The sequence below is a fragment of the Notamacropus eugenii genome, chromosome 5, assembly GCF_028372415.1.
Source record: "Notamacropus eugenii isolate mMacEug1 chromosome 5, mMacEug1.pri_v2, whole genome shotgun sequence".
NCBI classification, from domain to species: domain Eukaryota; kingdom Metazoa; phylum Chordata; class Mammalia; order Diprotodontia; family Macropodidae; genus Notamacropus; species Notamacropus eugenii.
In genome coordinates, this window is record NC_092876.1 from 124,849,589 (window position 1) to 124,872,163 (window position 22,575).

At 37.5% G+C, this 22,575-nt stretch overlaps 1 protein-coding gene across 6 annotated transcripts in view; it reads left to right on the forward strand.

Moving 5' to 3' along the window:
- NARS2 (asparaginyl-tRNA synthetase 2, mitochondrial) overlaps positions 1 to 22,575 on the forward strand; it is a 154,094-nt gene that overhangs the window by 115,870 nt on the left and 15,649 nt on the right. For 4 of the 6 annotated variants that reach the window (XM_072610725.1, XM_072610727.1, XM_072610728.1 and 1 more), the window contains 5 exons: positions 237 to 335; positions 443 to 480; positions 1,805 to 1,871; positions 2,907 to 3,044; positions 17,900 to 17,997. In XM_072610725.1, the coding sequence (XP_072466826.1) occupies positions 237 to 335; positions 443 to 480; positions 1,805 to 1,871; positions 2,907 to 3,044; positions 17,900 to 17,997 (440 nt within the window). Of the gene's footprint in view, positions 1 to 236; positions 339 to 442; positions 481 to 1,804; positions 1,872 to 2,906; positions 3,045 to 17,899; positions 17,998 to 22,575 lie in introns of all 6 variants that reach the window. The other 2 variants (XM_072610724.1, XM_072610726.1) reach the window with 1 other exon arrangement.

Sequence of the window (22,575 nt, forward strand, 5' to 3'; positions counted from 1 at the left end):
AACCCTTCTAGCTATGTGGCCTTGAGCAAAATTATTCCACTTTTTTCAACCTCATTTTCTTTATAAAATGGAGAAAAGTAATACTTATGCTACCTGTCTCTCCAGATTGTTATAAAGGGAGCTTTGCCCATCTTAAATTACTGTAGAAATTAGAAGTGTGATTATTATTAATGTGCATCTGTTTGAGTTTGATTTAATCAGTCTTTTTCTGACAGTTCTATGATGTTTCTTTGTAGGTTATGGAGACACTCTTCAAGGTTACAACAGAGACTGTTCTCTCAAATTGTCCAGAGGATGTTGAACTGTTGCATAAATTCGTAGCTCCTGGTCAAAAGGTAGTCAGTATTTAACATTTAAATATTATTTGGAAAAATTTAAAACTTGGTTCCTACTAAGCAACTTTATATTAACAGAAATTATATTTTTCTTTTTTATTAACAAGGACAAGCTTGAACAAATGCTGAAAAATAAGTTTTTAATGTAAGTGGAAATGTTTTAAATTTATTATCTAAATGACTTAATAGTTTAGAGATCTGCTCAGTTGTGTGCACTCTTTCCACCAATGGAGATAGCAGCTCTTTTGTGCCTTAGTTGATAATTTATGAGTTGCTGTGTTCAAAGAAATTTATTACCTAATGGCTGTCTGGTGATAAACCTCTCAGAACTTGGCTATCCTTAGTCCCTGGATAAAATATTCTGATACCAAGCTATTACCCTGGAGCCTTTCCCACTTAGTAAGACTTGGCAGAGCTTTCATTTTTGTTAATAGCCTTTAAGGACCTTTGACTTACCTGAACATCAGTTAATTTTGATTAATATGATATTAATAGCAAGTTACCTAATGTACTCAATTATTTTTAAATTTTATTTTTATGTGTTTAAAGAAATTTGTATTAATATATTTAGTTTTGTCTCATCTACATTCCCAATGTAGCCCTTCTTCTTCTCCTTTCCAGAGAACAGCAAAAAATTTCAAAAAAGAGTTCAGAAAAACTAGCCACATCAGACAAGTCTAGCATTATTTGCAGTGTTCCATACATATAGTTTTCCACCTCTGAAAAGAAAAAAGAGATATATCTTCTCTTTGAGGTCAAGCTTAGTCATTGTAATTTCAGTACAGTTTCAATTGTTTTGAGTTGTGCTTTTCATTTATAAGGTTGTTGTCATTATTTTCCTGGTTCACATCTTGTTTAGTCATTCTCTAATCAATGGAATCCAATTATTATTCAAATTAAATTAAGCACAATTTGAGCTAATGTAAAACTTTCCTTTGGTCAAAATCATCTTCGTTATCCCACATGTAGATAGACTTGAGATCAATTTTTACAACTATTTGATATTGGTTACAAAGCAGAAAAGTAGATCAACAGAAAAGGAAGAATCAAAAACAACTGACCTCAATATTTCAGTGTTTAATAAAACCAAGAATAGAAATTACTTGGGGGAAGAACTCCCCTGCTGAAAAGAATTGCTTGGAAAACTGGAAAGCTGGCAGACAGAAATTAGGTTTAGATCATACCCTTTATTCATAATGTGTATATGATCTGAATATAAAGATTGCATAATTAAAATAAAACAAGTAGAAACAGAAAGATGTTGCCGGAGGGATTTACGTATAGGCTGGAAGGTTTTATTAAATTGCTTCTATGGTCTTCACCAACACTGAGCTTCTACTAAATAGCAATTTATGACCAACCAATCCATGATGGAAAAACTAAAAATGAGCCTTTTATATAAGATAGAATAGTTAATAATGACAGGCACATCTTCTTAGCATTTCTCAGCTTTCATTCTTTTCCCCCAGAATTTCCTATACAGAAGCCATGGAAATCTTAAAGAAGGCATCCCAGAATTTCACCTTCACCCCCAAGGTGAGTAATTCTTTTCATGCTAATAAAAAGCTAATCGTACTCCTTAATCTTCCCAAGGTTACCATTTCATCATGCTGTTCTCCTGGACTTCATTTTCTCCAGGAACTCATCATCCTACAAAATGCCATCAGTTCTGAAACTAGTACCTCCCCTGCCCCTGGGGCCCCCCCTCTCACTCTATTTGGATCAGGCAGGCACCAGAGCGCTCCTCCAGGGAGGTCTGTCCCAGCCAGCAGCTCATCATTTCCTGTTCCATCCAGTCCCACTCCTGTGCTCCGTGAAGGTATTGTTGGAAGCTCCTTAAGGGCAGGGGCTGCTTTTGCCGCTCTTTATGTCCTCAGCACTTAGCACAGTACCTGGCACATAGTAGGGACCTCGGAAATGCTTGTTGACTGATTAGTCTTTTGTCCTCTTTAACTCACAAGCCAATCCAGTCAACATTTATTAGGTGCCTACTGTGTGCCAGGCACTGTGCTAAGCTCCAGGGGTACAGTTAATAAAAAGACAGACAGTCCCTTCCCTTAAGGAACTTGGAGTCATTCTCTTAGTGACATTTTTTTAAAAATTAGGTAGATTTGCTTTCATTGGTAGCCATACCTTGCTTTAAGATGGAAAAATAAAGCAGTGAAGTAGTAGAATTTTAAAAAATTGTCTAATTTGATATAAAAGTGAATAAAAAGTTATGATAGGATTTGTCAGGTTTAAAAGTATGGAAGCACTAAAACATAAAGGGAATCAAGAAGTAAATAGAACCACCAGAGTAATAGGATATAAAATTTAAAGATATAAGTTTTATATCAAGACAGTCTTTCTGATTATTAGGCAAGATCCTCCAAAGAGGAGTAGAAGTATGACCTGGTATGTAAGCACTAAACATGGGCTGGCAACTATTTTAGAGAATTCATTCTTAAACACACTTTGATCCTAGCATGGTACTTCTTTTCAGATTGCTTGTGTTTAGAAAAGTACATTCTGACCTTTTGTTTTCAGGAACCCCTCCTTTCTCACTGTGACTTTTTTTCTCATTCATTACAGTGGGGTGTTGATCTGCAAACTGAACATGAAAAGTACTTGGTGGAGTACTGTGGCAATATTCCAGTCTTTGTCATTAACTATCCTTTTGATCTCAAGCCTTTCTACATGCGGGATAATGAAGATGAACCTCAGCATACGGTGAGATAAAACATAGTATAGATAACATTTCACATCCCTATCACTCAGGATTTTAATGGAAACATATATGTCAGTCCAGGAAGAAACCTTAGAATATGGAATGTCAGAATTGGAAGGAACCTAAGAGATAATTAATTCATCCTTCATTTTCTAAATGAGGAAGTTGAGGTTCACTAGGTTCTTGTCTTTGAATTAATCTCATCTAGCCTTTGGAAAGCAAATCAACTAAATATTGTTGGTCACCTCTTATTGAAGATCCATGAATAAAATTTCTCCCAAACATAATGAGAAAGTAAACTTCCAACTCATATTGATGATTTTTTTTTTAGGTGTAGGTTGTACTAGGCTACTGGTGTTCAGATAGAAATGTATCCATACTAGCAGCATATTGACTTAGAAAATCATAAACTTACTATTAGCTCAAATTATATTTTTTTATATTTTTATTTGTAATATATTTCCCAATTATATTTTAATCTGATTTAGGCTATAGTTGTGAGTTTTGCAAGCCATGAGTTTTGACACCTCTGATCTAGATCAAAGGTTAGCAAACTACCTACCACTATTAAGCCAAATCTTGCCCACCATCAGTATTTATAAATACAATTACATAAAAAACGCAAAAAACATTCTTAGTTTGTGATCTGACCCTTGGGTCATAGTTTGCCAAACCCTGGTCCAGAGATTCTTTCCAATTCTGAAATTAAATAATTCTGTGAAGATGAAATACAGATCAAATTATAATACAAAGGCATGTCCTTGCCTCAGCTCTTCTACACAAGGGATTATGATAAGAGAGGGAGCATTTTGCATACAAGGTAGATTATATTAGTAAGATGGAAGGAAAGAGAACTGGGGCAGAGGTATGGAGCTCCGTATTCTATTGTAATTATGGGTGAAAGGGGAGCAGTGTTCCAGCATGCCAAGTTCTAGTTAAAAGATTTAGGCTGACTAGAAAGAAGGATGGACAGTAAAGAAGTGGGATGGAGGTGAGGGAAATAAAGGTAGTGGAGACTGGGTAAAACAGAGGTACTGACTGGCTGCAGGGAAGGAAGATGGAAGGCTACATAATGGAGCAAACAACTCAGAGGAAGTTAGCGTGGGTCGTTCAGTAGAAGAGGTTTCCGAGGGCAGTAAGAGAGATACTGGTTTTCCTGTCTTTCTTATTCCTTGTTCTCTTCCCTCTCTTTTCTGTCTCCACTGTCTCTTCTTTCTTTCAGTCTTACTCCCTCTTTTTGGTCCATTATTTTCCCTTATTCTCTTTCTTCCACTTTCTTTGGTACCTTTGGCTTCCCCACTTGACTGTCCACAACATGGAAATACAGTATGTGTATGCATATATGTATATGTTCATATAAAAAATCTTGCTTGTTATTAATTTTTAAAAAGTAAAATCTGAATGCAAATGCAAAATCGGTATTTATCTTTTTTCAATAAAGGTAATTAGGATCACACAGTTCAGAGTTGAAAAGAACCTTAGAGATAGCCTGTCTACTCCATTTCCTTTTTTTACTAATATGGACACTTGAGGCCCAGGGAAGTTAAATGAGTTGTCCAAACTTACACAGTCAGTAGCAAAGCCAGCATTTGAACTCAGGTCTTCTGACTATAAGTCCAGTGTTCTTTCTACATCCAGTTATAATTTGTTTTTTATTTATATCAACAGTGATTGAATTTTTTTCTGTTCATGAAGAGTCCTCAGTCAAAATAAATAACCTTCTCCCTCCCAACACATACATATTCTCTCTGTTTCTCTCTCTGCTCACTTTTTCAGACACACACACATGCACGCACACTCTCACTCACTATTTCCGTCTCTTTTTTTCTCAGATATAGTTGATCTCTCTGTCTCTCTGTTTATATATAGTCTACTATTCTTAACTTGTAATAATGGAACATGGATAAATGAAAACTATAGTAATTCCAACTTTGATTTTCATTTTTAGTTTTGCTTCCTCTCCTCCCACCCCTGCCCCATTGTCATTCATGGAATCTCATTCAGAGCTAATGAACTACAAAATAGATTTGTTTCACCTTCTCTCTTTATCTTCACCGTAGTAGATTTGCTAATGAATAGTGAAGTATAACCAGATATTGGCAGCTGGAAGGAGTCCTTATTGAGGACAGATAAAATCCTAAATAATTGAGATCTGGCTTCATGTCATATACTGGTTTAGAGAGCTTTAATAAGCCATAATAATAATAATAATAGCAGCTGACATTTATATAGGACTTAACTATGTTCCAGGAATTGTACTAAATGCTTCACAAATATTATCTCATTTAATACTTACAATGACCCTGGGGGGCAGGTGGTACTATTATTATCCTCAATTTGTAGGTAAGGAAACTAAGGCAAATAGAGGTTAATTGACTTGCCCAGGATCACAAAGCTAGTAAGTGTCTGGGGCTGGGTTTGCACTCAGGTCTTCCTGACTCTAGGCCCAGTGCTCTATCTTCTGCATCACCTAGCTAAACTGTATGCTTGTGATCCCTGATCCTGTTTCTTTTGCACAGTACTTTGAAATTCCCTTACTTGGATACATTTCCTTCTTCTTTCTGTCAAGCCAGATCTCTTATTTCCTTCAAGTCTTCTACTTAAATTCCACCTTTCTTTGAAGCTTTCCTTGAGTAACCTAGCCTCAAATGGTCTTTCTTCCTCTCTGAATTTCTACAACTCTGAGTCTATATCAAACTTTGTAGAATTTGGTCCTATACTCTCAGGTATATGCGAAGGTTTCACGTATGTATGCATTTTTACATATATAAAAAAATATATGTATATACATAGTCTCCCATAACTAAGCTTAGCAGAGTTCTGAATAGGAAAAATTCTGATCCTTTTCAAATACTTGATAAGGAAAAGAAATTGTCTAGAAGAGATGAAAAAGGGAATTTTTACATGGTTAAGTTTAATAAAATGTGTACATATAAATAGAGTTGTAGTATATCATGACGCACTATAACATTAAATTCATTAGAAGTCTTGAATGACAATAAGAGTACAAGAAGACCACTTAGAATCCCCTGAGAAGTTGGACTCATGGTATGAACCCCAGAGATGTTAGTGGGATTTCAGGGTACTTGTACTTGTTCATTTCATATGGCCCTTTAGCACATAGTATTTCAGAGTTGGAATCATACCAATTAAATTTGTTTAAGCCAGTTACATTAGTACTGAACTATAGTCTCACTCCACTGGCTGCCAAGGTTTATTGAATTCTGTAGTTCCTCAAGTCCCACTTCTGTAAAGTGGCTGGTTGAAAGCTACTGAATCCTCTGCCTCTCATTTGAGCTTTTCAGCACTGAATGAGTAGGCTTAGGGCCACGTGGCTAAATTGTGCGTTGTTTCCATTTGCATGACTATGTTTGACAGGTTCATGGGTGAGGCTGAAGAAGTTTCTGTAATGGGTGTGGTTCAGTGTAGAAAAAAAAGTAAAACAGGTGCATTTCACAGGTGGCCTCCCTAGGGAAGGAAAAGGGAAGCATCCTAATAAATGTCCAATCTGACTTATTCTGAATAATCTTTACTCACTGAACATGTGATTACAGATTTTAAAAATATGTATTATAGCATCTGGCCTGCTTTTATAGTCATAGAGCTGTCTCTTAAGGATAACATCCTTCACTGTCTTAAGGTGCTGCTCAGTTGTCTATGGAACAAGAGTAACATGAGAAATACCAAATACAGCATAAGTGGCTCTTGAATCCCACCATGGAAAATAATCATTCTTGCTATCCTCTTTTTCAAGCATTATCACATATTGCTCCCCTTCCAGTTTTTTCATTGCTCATGCCATCCCCTATGCCTAAAATGGATTCCCCATATCAACCCCCAACTTTCTTTTGAAGTCCCTTCCTCCAATTCCCAACTCTGGTACCACTTCCTCCATAAAACCTGTAACTCACTCATCTCCATGCTAAGATGAAAGTGGTCTTTAACTTCAAATTTCTCAGTCTTTTGACTTGACTTTTCTTTGGGTTTAAACACATTATTCCTTATATCACAGTTCATTTTTATATCTATGCACACTCATACGTTTATAAAAGGACTAGACAGTGCTACATAATCATGTAATTATAGAATTTAAAAATATGTAGTCCATCTCCTTCAGTCTACAGATGAGGAAACTGGGAGCCAGCAGAGCAAGTGTTCTGCCCAAAGTCACACAGAAAATGAAAGAACTAGGATTAGAATCCAGCTTCTCTGACTCCTAGATCCAGTGTTCTTTTCACTGTACCACACCAAGTCCCTAAAGTTTCTTCTGGCTACAAATTTTGTGATCTACTGAAATTGGGAGAATATAGGAAAAATGCTTTGAAAGAGGGAGTTTGGAAGTTCCTAGTACTTTACTCTTTGAGTAATTTCTGTGTGCTTAGCACAGGAACTAAGGATATCCAAAAGAAACACTCCTACCCCCACGACTTTTACAGTTTCATCAGAGAAACAAGACGTACGTAGATTCTACAGGAATTGGTACAGTGCCTGACACATAATTGGTTTACATTAATAAATGCTTGTTGAATGAATGAGTGAAATGATTTCCTATAAGAAAGTTAGACTAGAGAAAAATCATTTGGGGCCTTAGTAGTTAGGGAGGGTGTCATGGAAGAAATGGAATAGGAACTGGACCTTGAAATCGAGGTGGAATTTGGACTGGGATGAAGAAATTAGGAGAAGTAGGGGAACATGAGTCACAGAGATGAAAATGAACGTAGTAAGTTCAGTGGTTAATACAAAAATTAGGCAAAAGCAAAGTGCTGCATATTCTTAAGATATGCAGTTGGAGAAAGGTGGAATGGTTAAAATATAGCCAGTTTACAGGGTGTCTTATATGCAGGATGAGCTCATCAGCTACCATGGGCAGCTGGCTTGGACAGGTCCAACTGGATATTCCAAGGCATCTCAAACTCAGCAGATCCAAAACAGAACTTATTAGTCTTCCCCAAAATTATTCTTCCTCCAAACTTCCCTTTTTCTATCAAGAGCACCACTATTCTGCAAGTTACTCAGTTCTCCTCACTCCCCTTCATCCCAGTCAGTTGTCATGTGTTGTTGATTCTCCTTCCACAACCTGTATGTCATACATCCCTTTATCTTTACTAGCAGAGAAACCACCCTAGTTCAGAACCTCTGACCTGGACTATTTCAGTAACCTCCCAATTGGTCTCTCTTACTCAATTCTCTCCCTCTTCTAATCCATCCTCCACACAACTGCCAAAGCAGTTTTCTTAAAGCATTTATGACAGTTTCACTCACTGACTCAGTAAACTCGAGTGATTCTCTGTAGGTCCTTTTTGTCATTTAAAATCCTCCACAACCTGGATCTATCCTCTTTTTTCAGCCTTAACATAATTATTACCTGTCAGGTACTCTTTAGTCTGTACAATCTGGTCTTCTTTTGGTCATATACAACTTTCCGCCACCTTTTTGCTTATCTTTGCACAAGCTCTCCTCTGGCCTGAAACATAGTCCCTCCTCCTCTCGGCCCCTTATAATCTTTGGTTTCCTTCAAAACTAAGTTCAGGGGCTACTTTTTCCTGCTCCTTCTAACTTAATGCTTCCTCTTAAATTGCATTTTGTATAAACTTCTTTATATGCTCCTAGGCTCCTCAAATAAACTGTGAGCTCCTTGAGGGCAAGGGGTGTTTCATTACTTTCTTTGTATTACCTTCCCTGGCAGAATATCTGATATGGGCTCTTAGAAATGTTTGCTGATTGATTGAGGAGTTCATTTTAAACCACATTTGTAAAATTATGGATTCAGACTTGGGCAGAGATCACTGTTTCCCATTCTAGTTTTAAGACTGTGGAAAGATGTGATACGGTAGAAAATTGTCATTTATGTATTAACTTGAGAGGAGGAGAAAGGGAAGAAGTGTGACATACGTGAAGGTGATAATTTAATATAGATTCATCTGGAAGTAGGTGTGAGCCAGATTTGAGAGTAAGCTAAACTGAAAATTGACCAGTTAATAGCATTGAATTCTTGCCAGGACATTGGGGTTACTGCCTTCTCCCTATAAAAATAAGCATAGGTTCTGAGAAGGTTGTAATTGCTAAGATGAGTTTGTTTTACCATCACCCCATGTCTTCTCCCAAACCCACCCTTCCTCTGTGACTGGTTGGTTCTAATGCAAGAGATCTCTAATTAAGAAGCTCCAGAAGGCATCACCTGGTTCTAGTTACAGTTACAGTAAAAAAATCAAAGGTTTAAAACAGGAAATTGTTTTTTACTAATGACACCATGACTCTTCTTGTCATTGAGTTTGAAATCTAGATTCATCCATTCCTCTCTCTCTTTCATCTCCTTAAATACATCTGTCATCATTCCTGTTGATTCTTTCCTTCTCTGAAATAGTTTTTGGGTTCATCCCTTTTTTTTGTTCGCACTTGTCATCATCTTAATCTGTAATCCCATTATCCCATGTCTGGTACATACAGCAGTCTATTAACTATGATTTGTGGAAAGCAAAGCTTTTTTCTCTTTTACTAAGAGTGGGTGATGTAACTGCTGACAGCCTGCAGGGAGGAAGATGGGTAAGAAGTTTTTTTTTTTTTCATCTGTAATCAAGAGTACTGAAGCAGCTGTGTGGGGTCAAGAGGCTTGGCAGGAATCCTTTTTTTCCCTTTGTCTTTGACGCCAGCACAGAAAAAGATACATGCTTCAGGCTTTGCTCTTGACTTGCACTCTATGTGTTTCCATGACTTGAGGCCTGCACTTTATTTTCAGGCAGTTGACTAGAACTTCGTGAGTAGGAGTTATGGGGAAGGGTCTCATAAATAGAGACTGGCATTGCTCTGCTTGGATACCAAAGCAAGCTATTTCTAGTTAACATGCCCTTGTAGCTTTGTGGCTTCAGCCAAGATAGCAGTTATTTTAAAAGTAAATGAAGAGGTGCCAGCAAACACTTGTCTCCTTTTGCCAGAATGCAAGCATGGGGACTTCTCCAGCCAGTTCTTCCTATGTCAGATTTGAGCAAGTGCATTTGTTTTTTGGGAAGTTGTTTATTTTTAAGGGCTTGTCTAGATTCATTTGATCATTTACTGACTTGTCCAGAAAATTACACTAGTCAACCTGGATTGTCTATTCCTGCTATAAGTTCACTATTATCAGGAAAGGGTCACAGTTAAACTGTATTCCTTCCTTACAATTATGATTAATCTGTCCTAGCAGGAAGAGAATTCAAAGACAAATGTTAGTAAGTCACGTACCTAAACTGAAAACAGATGCATCAGTATGGACATATGACCCACATAGCCACACCAAAGCTTTCTTTTATGAAATATTTTTCAGGATGTTGGTAGTAATATGGTCTCTAGCCCTTGCTGTGTCTCTCATCTCTAAGAATTCTGTTGTATGAGAGAAAAAACCACGGTGGAATTATAGAAGTATTTATTTCTTGTCCCAACCCCTCTCATTCACCTTGAATCTTCACAGGATTTATAGAAATGCAGTTGATAGTTATGACTTTCAAGGCCCTCAGGTTTAGTAAACCTTTAACTAGGAGCATATATCATTCTAAAGTGTTTCTGAGAGGAACAATTTCAGTACTTAAGTAGTGGTTTTAACCGATTAGCCAACTTGCTATACTGCTTTATCCTTGACCTTTTCTCTTTAAACTCCTCTACTTTCAGTCATTTCTAGCGTCCACTTCTGACTCTTAGGACTTTCTCTACCGTACCTCCTCATCCTAGATGTTCATTCCAGTCTTGGACTTCTTACATTAAGAACACCTTTGCCCCTGTGGCTTCTTACTCTGTCTAGTTCCTTTCAGAACCTTCACTTTCAGCAAAATGCCCAGGCCAGTTATGTTGTCATTATTCTTCAGGCTTCACTCCTGATTCATTGGAGTTTCCCTGCCATGGCTCCATGTGGGTATCTTCTTTTCTTCTTCCACCCCCCTTTTCAGCTAAAACCCTAGTATTAGCTTTCACTTTTCTCTCTCCCCCATGTATTATATCACCTTTTAAAAATGTTTTTACTGATCTTTTGAATTTTTCTAAACATCATCAGAGTTTCCCCCAGTTTCCATTCCTCTTCCCCTCCCAGAGAGCCATCCCATATAACAAGTAGTAGTTTTTTAATGACAAAAGAGAACAAAAGAAAAAAGTCAGATAACTGTTCAAAATTTTGAAGAAGTTTGAAAACATGTGCAGTGTTCAACACTCTGCAAGGGTGTCGGATGGGAGCATTTTCTCATCTTTTTTTTTTTGAGCCAGTTATGGTTACTTTGTACTGGCATGAATCAGTTGCCATAACGAAAAGAACCCAAGTGGGGAAAAGCTATCTTATCAAATGATTCTCATCATTCATGATAGTATTTATGTTTTATAAAGTTACCACAAACACTGAATTAGTGAATACTGAATTATTGTTCCTAGGGGAAATACAGGGTTAGGTTCCTGTGAGTCTCTGGTCACAGCATTTATTATAACACTTTTGGAGGATCCTCATGAGCAGATCAGCAAATTTCCTCTTCCTTTTTCTTCATGTACCATATTGTTAATTAACATTGAACTCACGACCAACAACACTATAACTCATGCATGAACAAAGTTTATCTAATACATGTACTTTCTCCATTAAGACACATCACAGCCTTGTTTTGCTAAGGAACCCTAGACAGCCCTTCAGCACTACATAAAATGGGAGCCATTTTAAATAGTGATATTAATTGACAAAAGCACAGTGTCTTCTTTGATGCAGGCTTGCCATTCTGGACAGTCCTTTTGCCAATGTCTCCCATGTCACACAATGGCTTCCAAAATTCTTCAGAGACACCTTGAGAGTGTCCTTGTATCACTTCTTCTGATTGCCATGTGAGTGCTTTCCTCGTGTGAGTTCTCTATAAAAATCTTTTAGATAGATGTGCATTTGGCGTTCAAGCAATGTGGCCAGCCCATCAGAATTGTGCTCTCAGAAGTAGAATTTGAATCCTTGGCAGTTTAGCTCAAGAAAGGACCTCGGTCAATGTCTGGCAACTTATTTTGCCAGGTGATCTTCAGAATCTTCATAAGACAACTTAAACAGAAACAATTCAGTTTCCTGGTATGGCACCCATATATTTTCCAGGTTTCACAGGCATACAACAATGAGACTTCAGTTTGCGAGGCAGTTTAATATCTCTTCTCTCCCACTTTCCTTTGGAGCCTCTCAAACACTTAGGTAGCTCTGGCAATGCATGCGTCGATCTCATCAACTATGTGTGCATTCCTGGAAAGTATATTGCTAAGGTAAGTGAACTTATTCACAGCATTCAAAATTTCATAATTCACTTGTAACCTGTGGTTCCACATATGGATGGTGCGTTGCTGGCTAGTAGAAAACCTGTGTTTCCTTGGTGTTTGTTGTTAGGCCAAAATTAGCTCAAGCAGCAGAGAATCAATCCAGACTTTGCTGCTTCTCAGTCCCAGAGGCTGCATTGAGTGCACAATTATCTGTGAGCAAAAAAAAATTGTGTATCAATTCTCCTTCTACTTTAGTCTTGGCTTGTAACCCTTTCAAGTTAAATAATTTATTGTCAGTGTGGTAGCTGACCTTGATGCAGTTTTCATCCTCATTGAAGGCATCTGACAACATTGCTGAAAACATCACGCTAAAAAGCATGAGAGAAAATACGTAACCTTGCTTTATTCTGTTGGTGACTGGGAAAATTCAAGAGCATTGTTCATCATCTAGAACTTGGGCAACCATGCCATCATGAAATTGATGTACAATACTGATAAACTCTGGGCAATCAGATTTTGCCATGGTCTTCCACAGACCCTCACAACTGACAGTATCAAGGGCCTTAGATCAACTAAAAAGGATACAGACCTCTGTTCTGTTCCTGGCATTTCTCTTGAAGTTGTCAGGTAGTAAACACCATGTCAAACATTCCTCAATCCTTTCTGAAGTCATACTGATGGCTCTCAAGTAGATGACCATCTTCCATGTGAAGGATTAGCCTATTAAGGAGGACTCTAGAATGAATCTTGCCAGCAATGACTTAAGAAAGAGACACTCCCCCCTCCTCATAATTTTCACAAGATGATCTATTTCATTTATCTTTATAGAGAAAGATAGCGGAGGCATCTTTGAACTACTTGGGGATAGCTTCCTCTTGCCATGTAACCTGGAAAATTTCCATCGGCTTTAGTATGAGTGGTGGACCCCCTGCCTTATAAATCTCAGCTGGAATAAAATCAGTACCAGACTCTTTGCCACATGAGAGGAGTCTAATGGCATTCAAAATCTCTTGTTGAGGAAGTTTGGCTAGAGAGGAATTGACTTCAGCCTGAGGTATATGGTCAGTGGCTTCAGCATTGATTGATGACAGTCTGTTGAGAACGCTATGGAAGCATTCTGTCTATCTGTCCAGAATGTCTTTGGTCCATAAACAGCCTTCAGGATATCATAAAAGCACTTTGGATTGTTACAGTCAGTGTGAAACTGAATTTGACGTACCTTCTTACTGAGCCATCTCTCTAAACTTCCCTTGCACTTTACTCTTGATGGAATTAAGTGCTGCATTCTTAGAGACAGATGAACTATCCAACTGGTAAACCCTGTGGATTTCTCTTTTTTTCCTTTAGCAGCTTCTGAATTTCCCCATCATTTGTCGAACCAGTTTTGACATTTGTAAGTGTTCTGGCTCAGATGATGCAGTACTATACACCAAATCTCTGAAAGCCTACTCCTTTTCTGCTCCACTTTTGCCAACCAGGTGTTGGCTCAGCTTTTCCTCCAAATAATCGGTGAAATGTTCCCACTTGCAAGAAGAGCTCTAATCTATTGAAATTAAGTTTTCTGGTTGTCATCTTGCACTGGGGCATCACTTTTGTTGAATGCAAATGTTTAGCTTGAATAGGTTAAGTCTGTGATCAGTCCAGTACTCTGCATTATACATTGCCTTCATCACTCCCACATCCTGTCATTTCTCCTTACAATGACATAGTTTGTTAAATGCCGGTGTTTGCTGTAAGGATGCAACCAAGAAGTTTTGTTGCATTTAGGGAAATGGAAGACAGTGTTGGTGATGAGAAAGTCATGAGGAGCACAAGTCTTCGTAGTAAGTGACCATTGCTATTGCTGTTTCCAACTCCATTCCTCCCAAGAACTCACTGCCATGTCTGGTAGTCTGTGCCTACTCTTATATTAAAATCACCCAGAACTATAAGCTTGTCCTTTTTCGGCACATTGATGATGAGAGAGTCTCCAGGCTCATCAGGGTTTGTCATGGTGGGAGCATAGGCACTGATGATGGTGGTGGTGTGGCATTTTCCTGCAAGTAGCAATCATGTCATCTTAAACCTGTCATTCACTCCATTGGGGAGGTATATAAACATGCTAACTAGTTTAGTTTTGATTGAAAAAACTTCACCAGCTTCACTAAGGCCACTCCAGAAAAACACATATCCAGCTCCAGCTTCAGTAAGCTGGTCTTCATTTGTTAGCCTTGTTTCACTCAGGGCTGCTTTTGGACACCTGCTGAGTTCTTTTGCAACAAGGGTTATTTGTCTTTCTGGACTACTGCATTTCTTGTTGTCCATAAGCATGTGCACATTCCGTATACCAATGGTGAGGGGATTCATCTGCAAAAGTTTTTGTACATTTTTTGTGTGTGTGTTTTGACTGCAAGGTGGGATCCCCACCTGCCATTGTAAGCAGTCCAGGGTTGAGTGAAGCAGTTTTCAGGGCACCTTTTCTAGCTTTACACCAGGAGATGAGCACTGTGGTCATGCCAAAAGGCTGGTCAGACATCCAAAGGCCTGGTGAATCTCTCTCTTGCTTCAGTTCAGTGAGAAAATGACCCTATAACCTGGGCTGCCTGTGTGCAGGGTTGTGACTGTAGCTCCCAGTTATCTGCATCTGCTACTTCATCACTTGCCTGTTGCCACAGGACTTTGAAGTCAGTAGAAGTGGTAAATGGTATGGGTGATGTCTTGATTCACACATAAATTGGAGTTAAGTGAGGCAGGGTTCTGCTAAGTCATCAGTCTCACTCTGTCTTCCAGAGTCATTGTAGTCCAGTGGCAAGACAAAGTCAAGATGACTGGTGATGGCTTGGTATACAGTGGATGACCTTGGCATCTTCTATGTCTAACCAAGCTCTTAAGCATTCTGCAGTGCCTGCTTCAGGTGCCTCATCTCCCAAATATGTCAAAATTATACTAGATTCTTTTAAAAGACATAAAAGCTGAGAGAACCTTGGTCAGTAATTATTAATATCAGATGAGATGTAAATAGGGTAATAGAGGCTCACCTCTCCACTCTCTAAAGATCATCAAACACTTGAGTACAACTCAAAGAGGGATTCCAGATAGATAGTGGGATCCTCTAAGTGCCTCTATATGTGATTGATGTGCTGATTTCATCGAGTCTCAGAATACTTCAAAGACTCCTTAATGGGAGATCCATAATCATTCCAAGGAGCTCGACCTAATTATCTATACAGGAGAAGGCAAATACATCAGGAGTTCAGCAAAAATACAACCAAATCCAGCCATTTGCTCTTCTACGGCCAACTATCTAAGAGTGTCCTTTACAATTTTAAATACAATAAAACTCTATTTAAACATATAAAAACGTTCTTAGCTTGCAGGCTTGTACAAAAGGATTTGACCAAAAATGGAAGTTATTAACCTCTGAAGTAGATACCTGTTGTCTAGATTATCTTTGAAGTTAGATGGACAACTTTTAGCTCTTCAGTAGTATATATTTCTCGGGCATACAGCAAGTGGAAAAATAACTTCAGTCCAGAATTGAACAGGAGGAAAAAGAGAATACTGAATTGCCTTTGGGAAATTACAGATTTCTTTTAATGATTTAAATTTTTTCCTGAAAGGCTCATCTTTAAAATTCCAGTATTCTGGTGTTATTCTATGTGATATATTGTTACTGTGAATCTTGGAATACTAAAATCTCTGAAAAATTAAAATTTAAGGCTACCCAAAGGGCATTGGATAGGTGCATAGTGGATATGAATAGGCTTTATGTAATAACATCATAAACACTAAATTGTAATAAATGTTATCAAATAATTGTTTGGACCCTTTTGGCAAACTTTAAGTTCATGACAGGATTGATAAGCATGAATGGGTTGCAGTTCGCATCATTGGAAGGACTGATCACATGGAAAAGATCACAGATCCATTTAAGTTTTGGAATATTTATTATTCGTTTATTTAAGGATCCATTTGAGAACTCGTACAGTGATGGAATTAGTAAGCTCCTAAGCTTTGTTCCTATCATCTGGTATGTTGTTATTTGTTCAAGCTTTGAATTTGCTTGTGATGTACAGGACATCACAGTCCTGTACAAGTATATTCCTCCAACCTCCTAAGTACTGAACTCTTGTAATGAATAAATAAACAAAGACAACCAGTACAGTGAACATGTCTTAGAATGTATACAACATTCTGTCCCTACAAGACTTCCCCATCCCACTCCACACACCCCCCTTCCAAGAGGAGGTATGTTTTATAATGTGTGCTTTAGATACAAGAGTAGTCATGAAAATTACTTTGACCTTCTTTTAGTGCTATTTCATTTTCGTTTTATAGCTGTTTTGTATTACGTTTTGCTTTTTTCCATCCATATCAGTTCATGTAACTCTTCCCATGTTCAGCTGATTTTTTCATTTATTACCTTACTATAATACTCCTTTACATTCATGCATCACAGTTTATTCAATCATTTCCCATTCAGTGAGTGCATTTTTCTACATCTTCTCTTCCACAGAAAGTGCCTTTTTCCTTTCTGACAAATTTAAGCTCTGAAAGGCATCCTCTTCCAGAGTAAGTCTGATCTATCTCCATTAAAAATTTGTTGATCAGTGTAACTACCTTCTTCAGCTCTTTTCTTCAAAACATAAGGATATTTAGCTGCCATGTCCTCATCTGCACTGGCTGCCTCTCCAGTAATTTTAACATCATGGCAATTGAACTCAGTTTTAAAGTGATCAAAACAAGCATCTCTGGCGGTAAAAATTCTTCATTATCCTCTTCATTTCTAGTGGGGGTTTTTTAACTCCCTTAAATAAACTTGAAGCTTTTGTCTGAATGACTGCTTTGCCAAGAGGAATGTGTTGTTTTTTAATTGCAGTCTTCAGTCTATACAGCTAAAAGATATTTCATTTCTGTTATTGTAACACTTCTCTTCCTTATAGTTGTTTACAAACCACAGTGACTGTCAATGATGAGGATGAACACTGCGGAGAAAACAATGGCCTTTAGATCATAGGGTCACAGACTTAGAGCTGGAGGGAGATATCATCTCTAAGTCCTCATACAGAAAAGGAAACTGAAACAGTGAGAAGTTGTCTCTTGCACAAGCCTCTTCAGATAGCAAATATGAGATTGAGATTCAGTTCTACAAGCTCTCACTATAATCTTGTGCGTTTTTTATTCACTGCCCTAATTTTTCCTGGTTCTGTTACTAGCTTCCTTACCTTAGGCAAATTGCTTACTTAACCTCTTTAGGCTTCATTTTATCTGTAAAATGAGAGCATTGGTGTATCTGATTTCTAAGATTTTCCCCAGCTCTGACATTCTGTAGCTTTTATGAAAACAAAAAAACATGGTACCAAACCATTGTTTTATGGACTCTGGATTTACTCTTTGTTGTACATAATCATTCATTAACTTTGAAAGTGTTTTTAAAGTTAGTTTTAGAATGTCTTCCTATCCTTATAACAAATTTTAAAATGCCTTGAAACTGAAGTACTTCTTGCTTGTTCAGGATTGTAGGTTCTTAGAGTGAATAAGTCCATAGTAAGTAATCAAGCAGACTCACAGTCCTGCAGGTTGACAGTAACCAGAATTCATAATTATAGTTTGATATCATTGGTGGCTTTCTTCCCCTTCTCAGGTTGCTGCTGTTGATCTTTTAGTGCCTGGAGTTGGAGAACTCTTTGGAGGAAGCCTGAGAGAGGAACGTTTCCATTTACTACAGCAACGGTTAGCAAGGTATGGAAAACCCTTTTACCTTGACTTGTCAGAAATAGGAGAAAATAAAAATATAGCCCAAGAATCAGGATCTAGCTTAGAGGATAGTTAGTGTTAGCTATACCACATATTCCATCAAGTAGTGTTAATCAAGATTTTCCTCAAGGGCCACATCTGGTTCTTAATACAAGTGTGTTTGCCTGTGATTTGTATATAATTTGCATATTTTCCCTATATGCCTAAAGAGACTGTACCCTATTCTTGAATAGTTTTTCCATTTTTAAAAAATATTGCATTGTTCCTTTCTGCAATTTTTTCTTCCTTATATCCTTCTTGTTTTATCCACTAATTATAATTACTTCAACACTGTACCAACATGAAGAAAGAATTGAGATGTGATGTCATGTGTTGCTAAAACTTTTTCTGAGTCACAGCTTGGAACATGAAGTAGTTAATAGAAACAGCATTAGATTTAGAGCAGGAGTTTAACCTGGGGTCCATGACTCCCAAAGAGTCTCTGAACTTGAAAGGGAAAAATTTTGCATCTTTGTTTTCAGTAACCTTTAACAGAAATTTAATGCTTACATAATTCTGAAAAGTGGCCCATAAGTTTCAGGAGACTGGTAATGGGGTCCATGAGACAAAAAAAGGTAGAGAATCTCGTTTCGAGTCACCGGACCTGGCCTTGAGTCTTGGCTTTACCACTTGGTATCATTGTGGCCTTACCCATAAGTAAGTCTCTCTCTGGGTCTCGATTTCCTCCTCTGAGAAATAAGACAGTCAAACTAGATGATCTTAAGGTTCTTTCCAACTCTAAGTCTATGAATTCTAATCCTAAGTAAAATTCTGTAAGTCTTTTCTTATTCTCTTTGAGATCTACTCTCCATTAGTGTTGCTGCCTGTTTAAAAGACTGAGCATATTCAGCATAGAGGGAAAGAGCATATGAGAGCTATTGTCAGGTATTTAAAGTTTGTTATATAACAGGATTGAACTTGTTCTGCTTGTCCATAAAGTATGGAATTAGGACCATTCTTTGTGAGCAATAGGGAAACAGATTACTATTTACTGTAGGAAGGACATCATTTCAATGTGTGTGTGTGTATAAATATGTATACACACTCATGCATATACACACGTGTGGGTGTTAGAGCTGAGACTCAAACCAAGGTCTTTGCATTTCAAGTTCATTATTCTTCCTACCACCTCATGTTGATTTTTCAAGACAGACAGACAAGATAACAAAACAGTGACCAGCAATGTGCTGCCCATTGCAGTTCCGTAATACTCAGACGAAGACAAACTAGATCAGCCTCAGCCTGTAGGCTCCAAGGTCAAAGAGCCATCATTCTAAAGCCCAAAGACCCAGTGGATCTCAAACCCTAGAGGGTCAGCAAAAGAACATGTGGGAATCAGGGTGAGACAAAGCAGGACGGATTTCCTTCACTCCCGTGCCCCCTCACCAAAAAAAAAGCACAGCAAAGGACAAACCTGTGCTGCCATAACTGGAAAGGTGAGCATATCAAAGAAAACACCTGCAAAAACTACTGCGAACTTAGAGGTTCCTGAAAAGGAGAAAATAACTCCATGATTTTGGTAAGCAGATTCAAAGGAAAAAATGGATTTTCCACAAGCACTCCGCAATTGCTTAGTAGAAAGGAAACAGTGAAATAAAAGGTGTGGAGGAAAAAAATAGAATGAATACTTTAGAAGAAAAAGTGGTAAGCTTTGATTTAAAAACTGGAGTCCTCTTATGGAAGAAAGCCATAGTTAGTGGTCATAAAATGATGATCCTTCAAAGGAGGTTGAAAAGCAATGACCAGACATTTAGGAAAAGAACCAGAAGCACTCAGTGTCACAGTAACCCAGAAAAGAGAGAATAACTAGGAAATGGAACCTACTGCCTCCAAATCAACCATTCTTTTCAAGGAATGTGTGATTTTTTTATGATAATTTGTATGATTTTTAACTGTAATTTTAATTTTAAAGAATAACCGTCAAAGAGGTACTAAAATCAATAGTTTTTATAGTCCAGTCACTTGGGAATCATATGGCTGGTTGCACAAAGAACTCATCTACAAACTCAGATTTTTTAAAATACATATTTGAAAATAGAAATAAAGATGGATTTTTTTAAAAGTTGCTCATTTCTCTAAGAACAATACCAAAATGCACTGAGACTGGCAATATATACTAAAGGCAACAAATAGGGCTTTTTAAGCTTTTTTGAGGACAAGAAAAAGACTAAAGAAGTGATAGATTATTCAGAGTGAAAAGGATTGTAATAATTGACAATGATGAAAAGGCTAAAACCTTATTTTTCTATTCTTTTCTCTATGGCAAAAATAGAATAATAATGATTTAAAAAGAGTGGAAACCCAGAATAAGTCAGGATATGTTAGGAAAAAGCTTAGATTTCCCTGAGGTCAGGTGACCATACCCAAACAAACTATATCCCATCATACTAAACAGACTGCTTTATATGTTTACTAAGCTACTTGATGATTGAAACATTGGTGATTGGGAAAAGTACTGCAAAAGTGAACAAACAAAAATTTCAAATTAGGCAGATGTCCCAGTTTTGAGAGAGAGAGGACTATAAACTATGTCAATTTCTCTCAGAATTTAGAAGACACTATTAAAAGGACCCTTAGTTCTGGGTCTCCATTCCAGAGTAGAGAGAAAAACTTACAGTTGGTTGAAAAGAAAACAGGGTCTCTACCTGGGCATAGGTCATAGTTCCAGTGAAGAGAGGAGTTGTGGTCTCCAGAGAGCAAGGATTCCACTTGTGGAAGGACCAGAGTACTGACTACTAAGAAAGTGACTATACCTTCTCCCAGGATCATATAACCTTGAAAATACTGAAAATTTACAGACCCCCCCCTCAAAAGTAGCTATGAAAATAGAGGACTGAAAAAGTTTGAAGCTTGGGACCTTTAGTGAGCAGAGCCCAACTCTAACATAAAGTTCAAAGTCAAGAAATAGGCTGGAAAAGTGAGCAAAAAGGAAAGAAAAGAAAAGAACTTGACCATAAAAAACTACTGCAGTGACAGAAGCTCAAGCCACATAGTCAGAAGACAAAGACATGAACATCCTCAAAGAAGAATGCTGATTTGGACACAGGCCCAGCAAGAGTTTCTCAAATACCTAAGACATTTTTTTGTAACAGCTAAAAACATTTTTTTAATCAAATAGCTATCCATTTGCAGAGTGAAAGCTAATTAACTCAGGATGCAGATTGAAGCATATTTTTGGTCACTTTATTTTTCTTACTTTGGGTGGGAGAGTTGTTTTACAACATGGCGAATATAGAAATATGTTTTACATGATTTCACGTATTTAATGAGTATCATAATCCTTGCCTTCTTAATGACTGAAGGAGGGACTAAAACAAAAAAATAGGAATATTAAAAAAAATTTTAAAGAAAAAAATCAAATAATGGCAGTATTGGGAAAAGAAATGAGGGCAATGAAGTAGAAATACTAAAAGAGAATTTACATCTTGGTTAAAAAGCTGCCCCCCCCCCAAAAAAATGCTGAAGAATGTAACTCCTTCAAAAGCAGAATTGGCCAAATGGGAAAAAAGTAGAAAACTTCACTGAAGAAAATAATAATTTAATAAGGTTACACTGTTCGTATTACCAGCTGGGAAGATACTACATGTAATCCCCAAGAATTTTATCATCTTCAGAGTAATCTATCCAGACAGAGACAATAGGTCTATTATATTGGGATGATCACACAAATACATACACAAAAATTGGAAGACTATGAAAGGGAGATGTACTGGTGAAAGGGGTAAGAAAGAGGAAGAATGGAGGAAATTATCTCACATAAAGGAAGAGCTTTTTCAGTGGAGGTGAAAATAGGGAAAGTGGGGCAATACTTGAACCCCACTCTCCTCTGAACTAGTTTAGAGAGGGAAGTATGTGTCATTTGTGTCTTATGTACATGTATATAGGCATACATGTAGAAATATTTGCACACATATTACATGTGTGTTATGTGTATACATAAATATGTAGGCACTATTGGGTATAGAAATCCATCTTACTCAACATTGAAGAGTGGGGGAAGGGTCTAAGAGAAAGGGGAAAGGTGTGATAAGAAGTGGAACAGATTAAGTAAGGCAATGGTCAGAAACAGAATAGACGTTTAAGAGGGGACAGGATAAAGCAGAGAGAGAAAAGGTTAAAGAAAAGACAGTAGGATGGAGGGAAATATATAGTTAGCAACCATAACTGAATGTGAATGGAATTAACTTGCCCATAAAACAGAAGCAGATAGCAGAATGAATTGGAAACCAGATTCCAACAGTATGTTGTTTGCAAGAAACAGACTTAAAACAGAGACACACACATAGAATTAAAATAAGGGGCTGAAGCAGAAGCCAAAGTGAAAAAGACAAGGGTAGCAATCTTAGTCTCAAATAGAACAAAAGCAAAAACAAATAATTAAAAGACGTCATGAAATAAACTATCTTTTGCTACAGTAAAATAAGTGCTGTTGTGTTTAGTTGTATCTGACTTTTCATGACTCCGCTTTGGGGTTTTCTTGGCAAAGATACAAGAGTAGTTTGCCATTTTCTTTTCCACCTCATT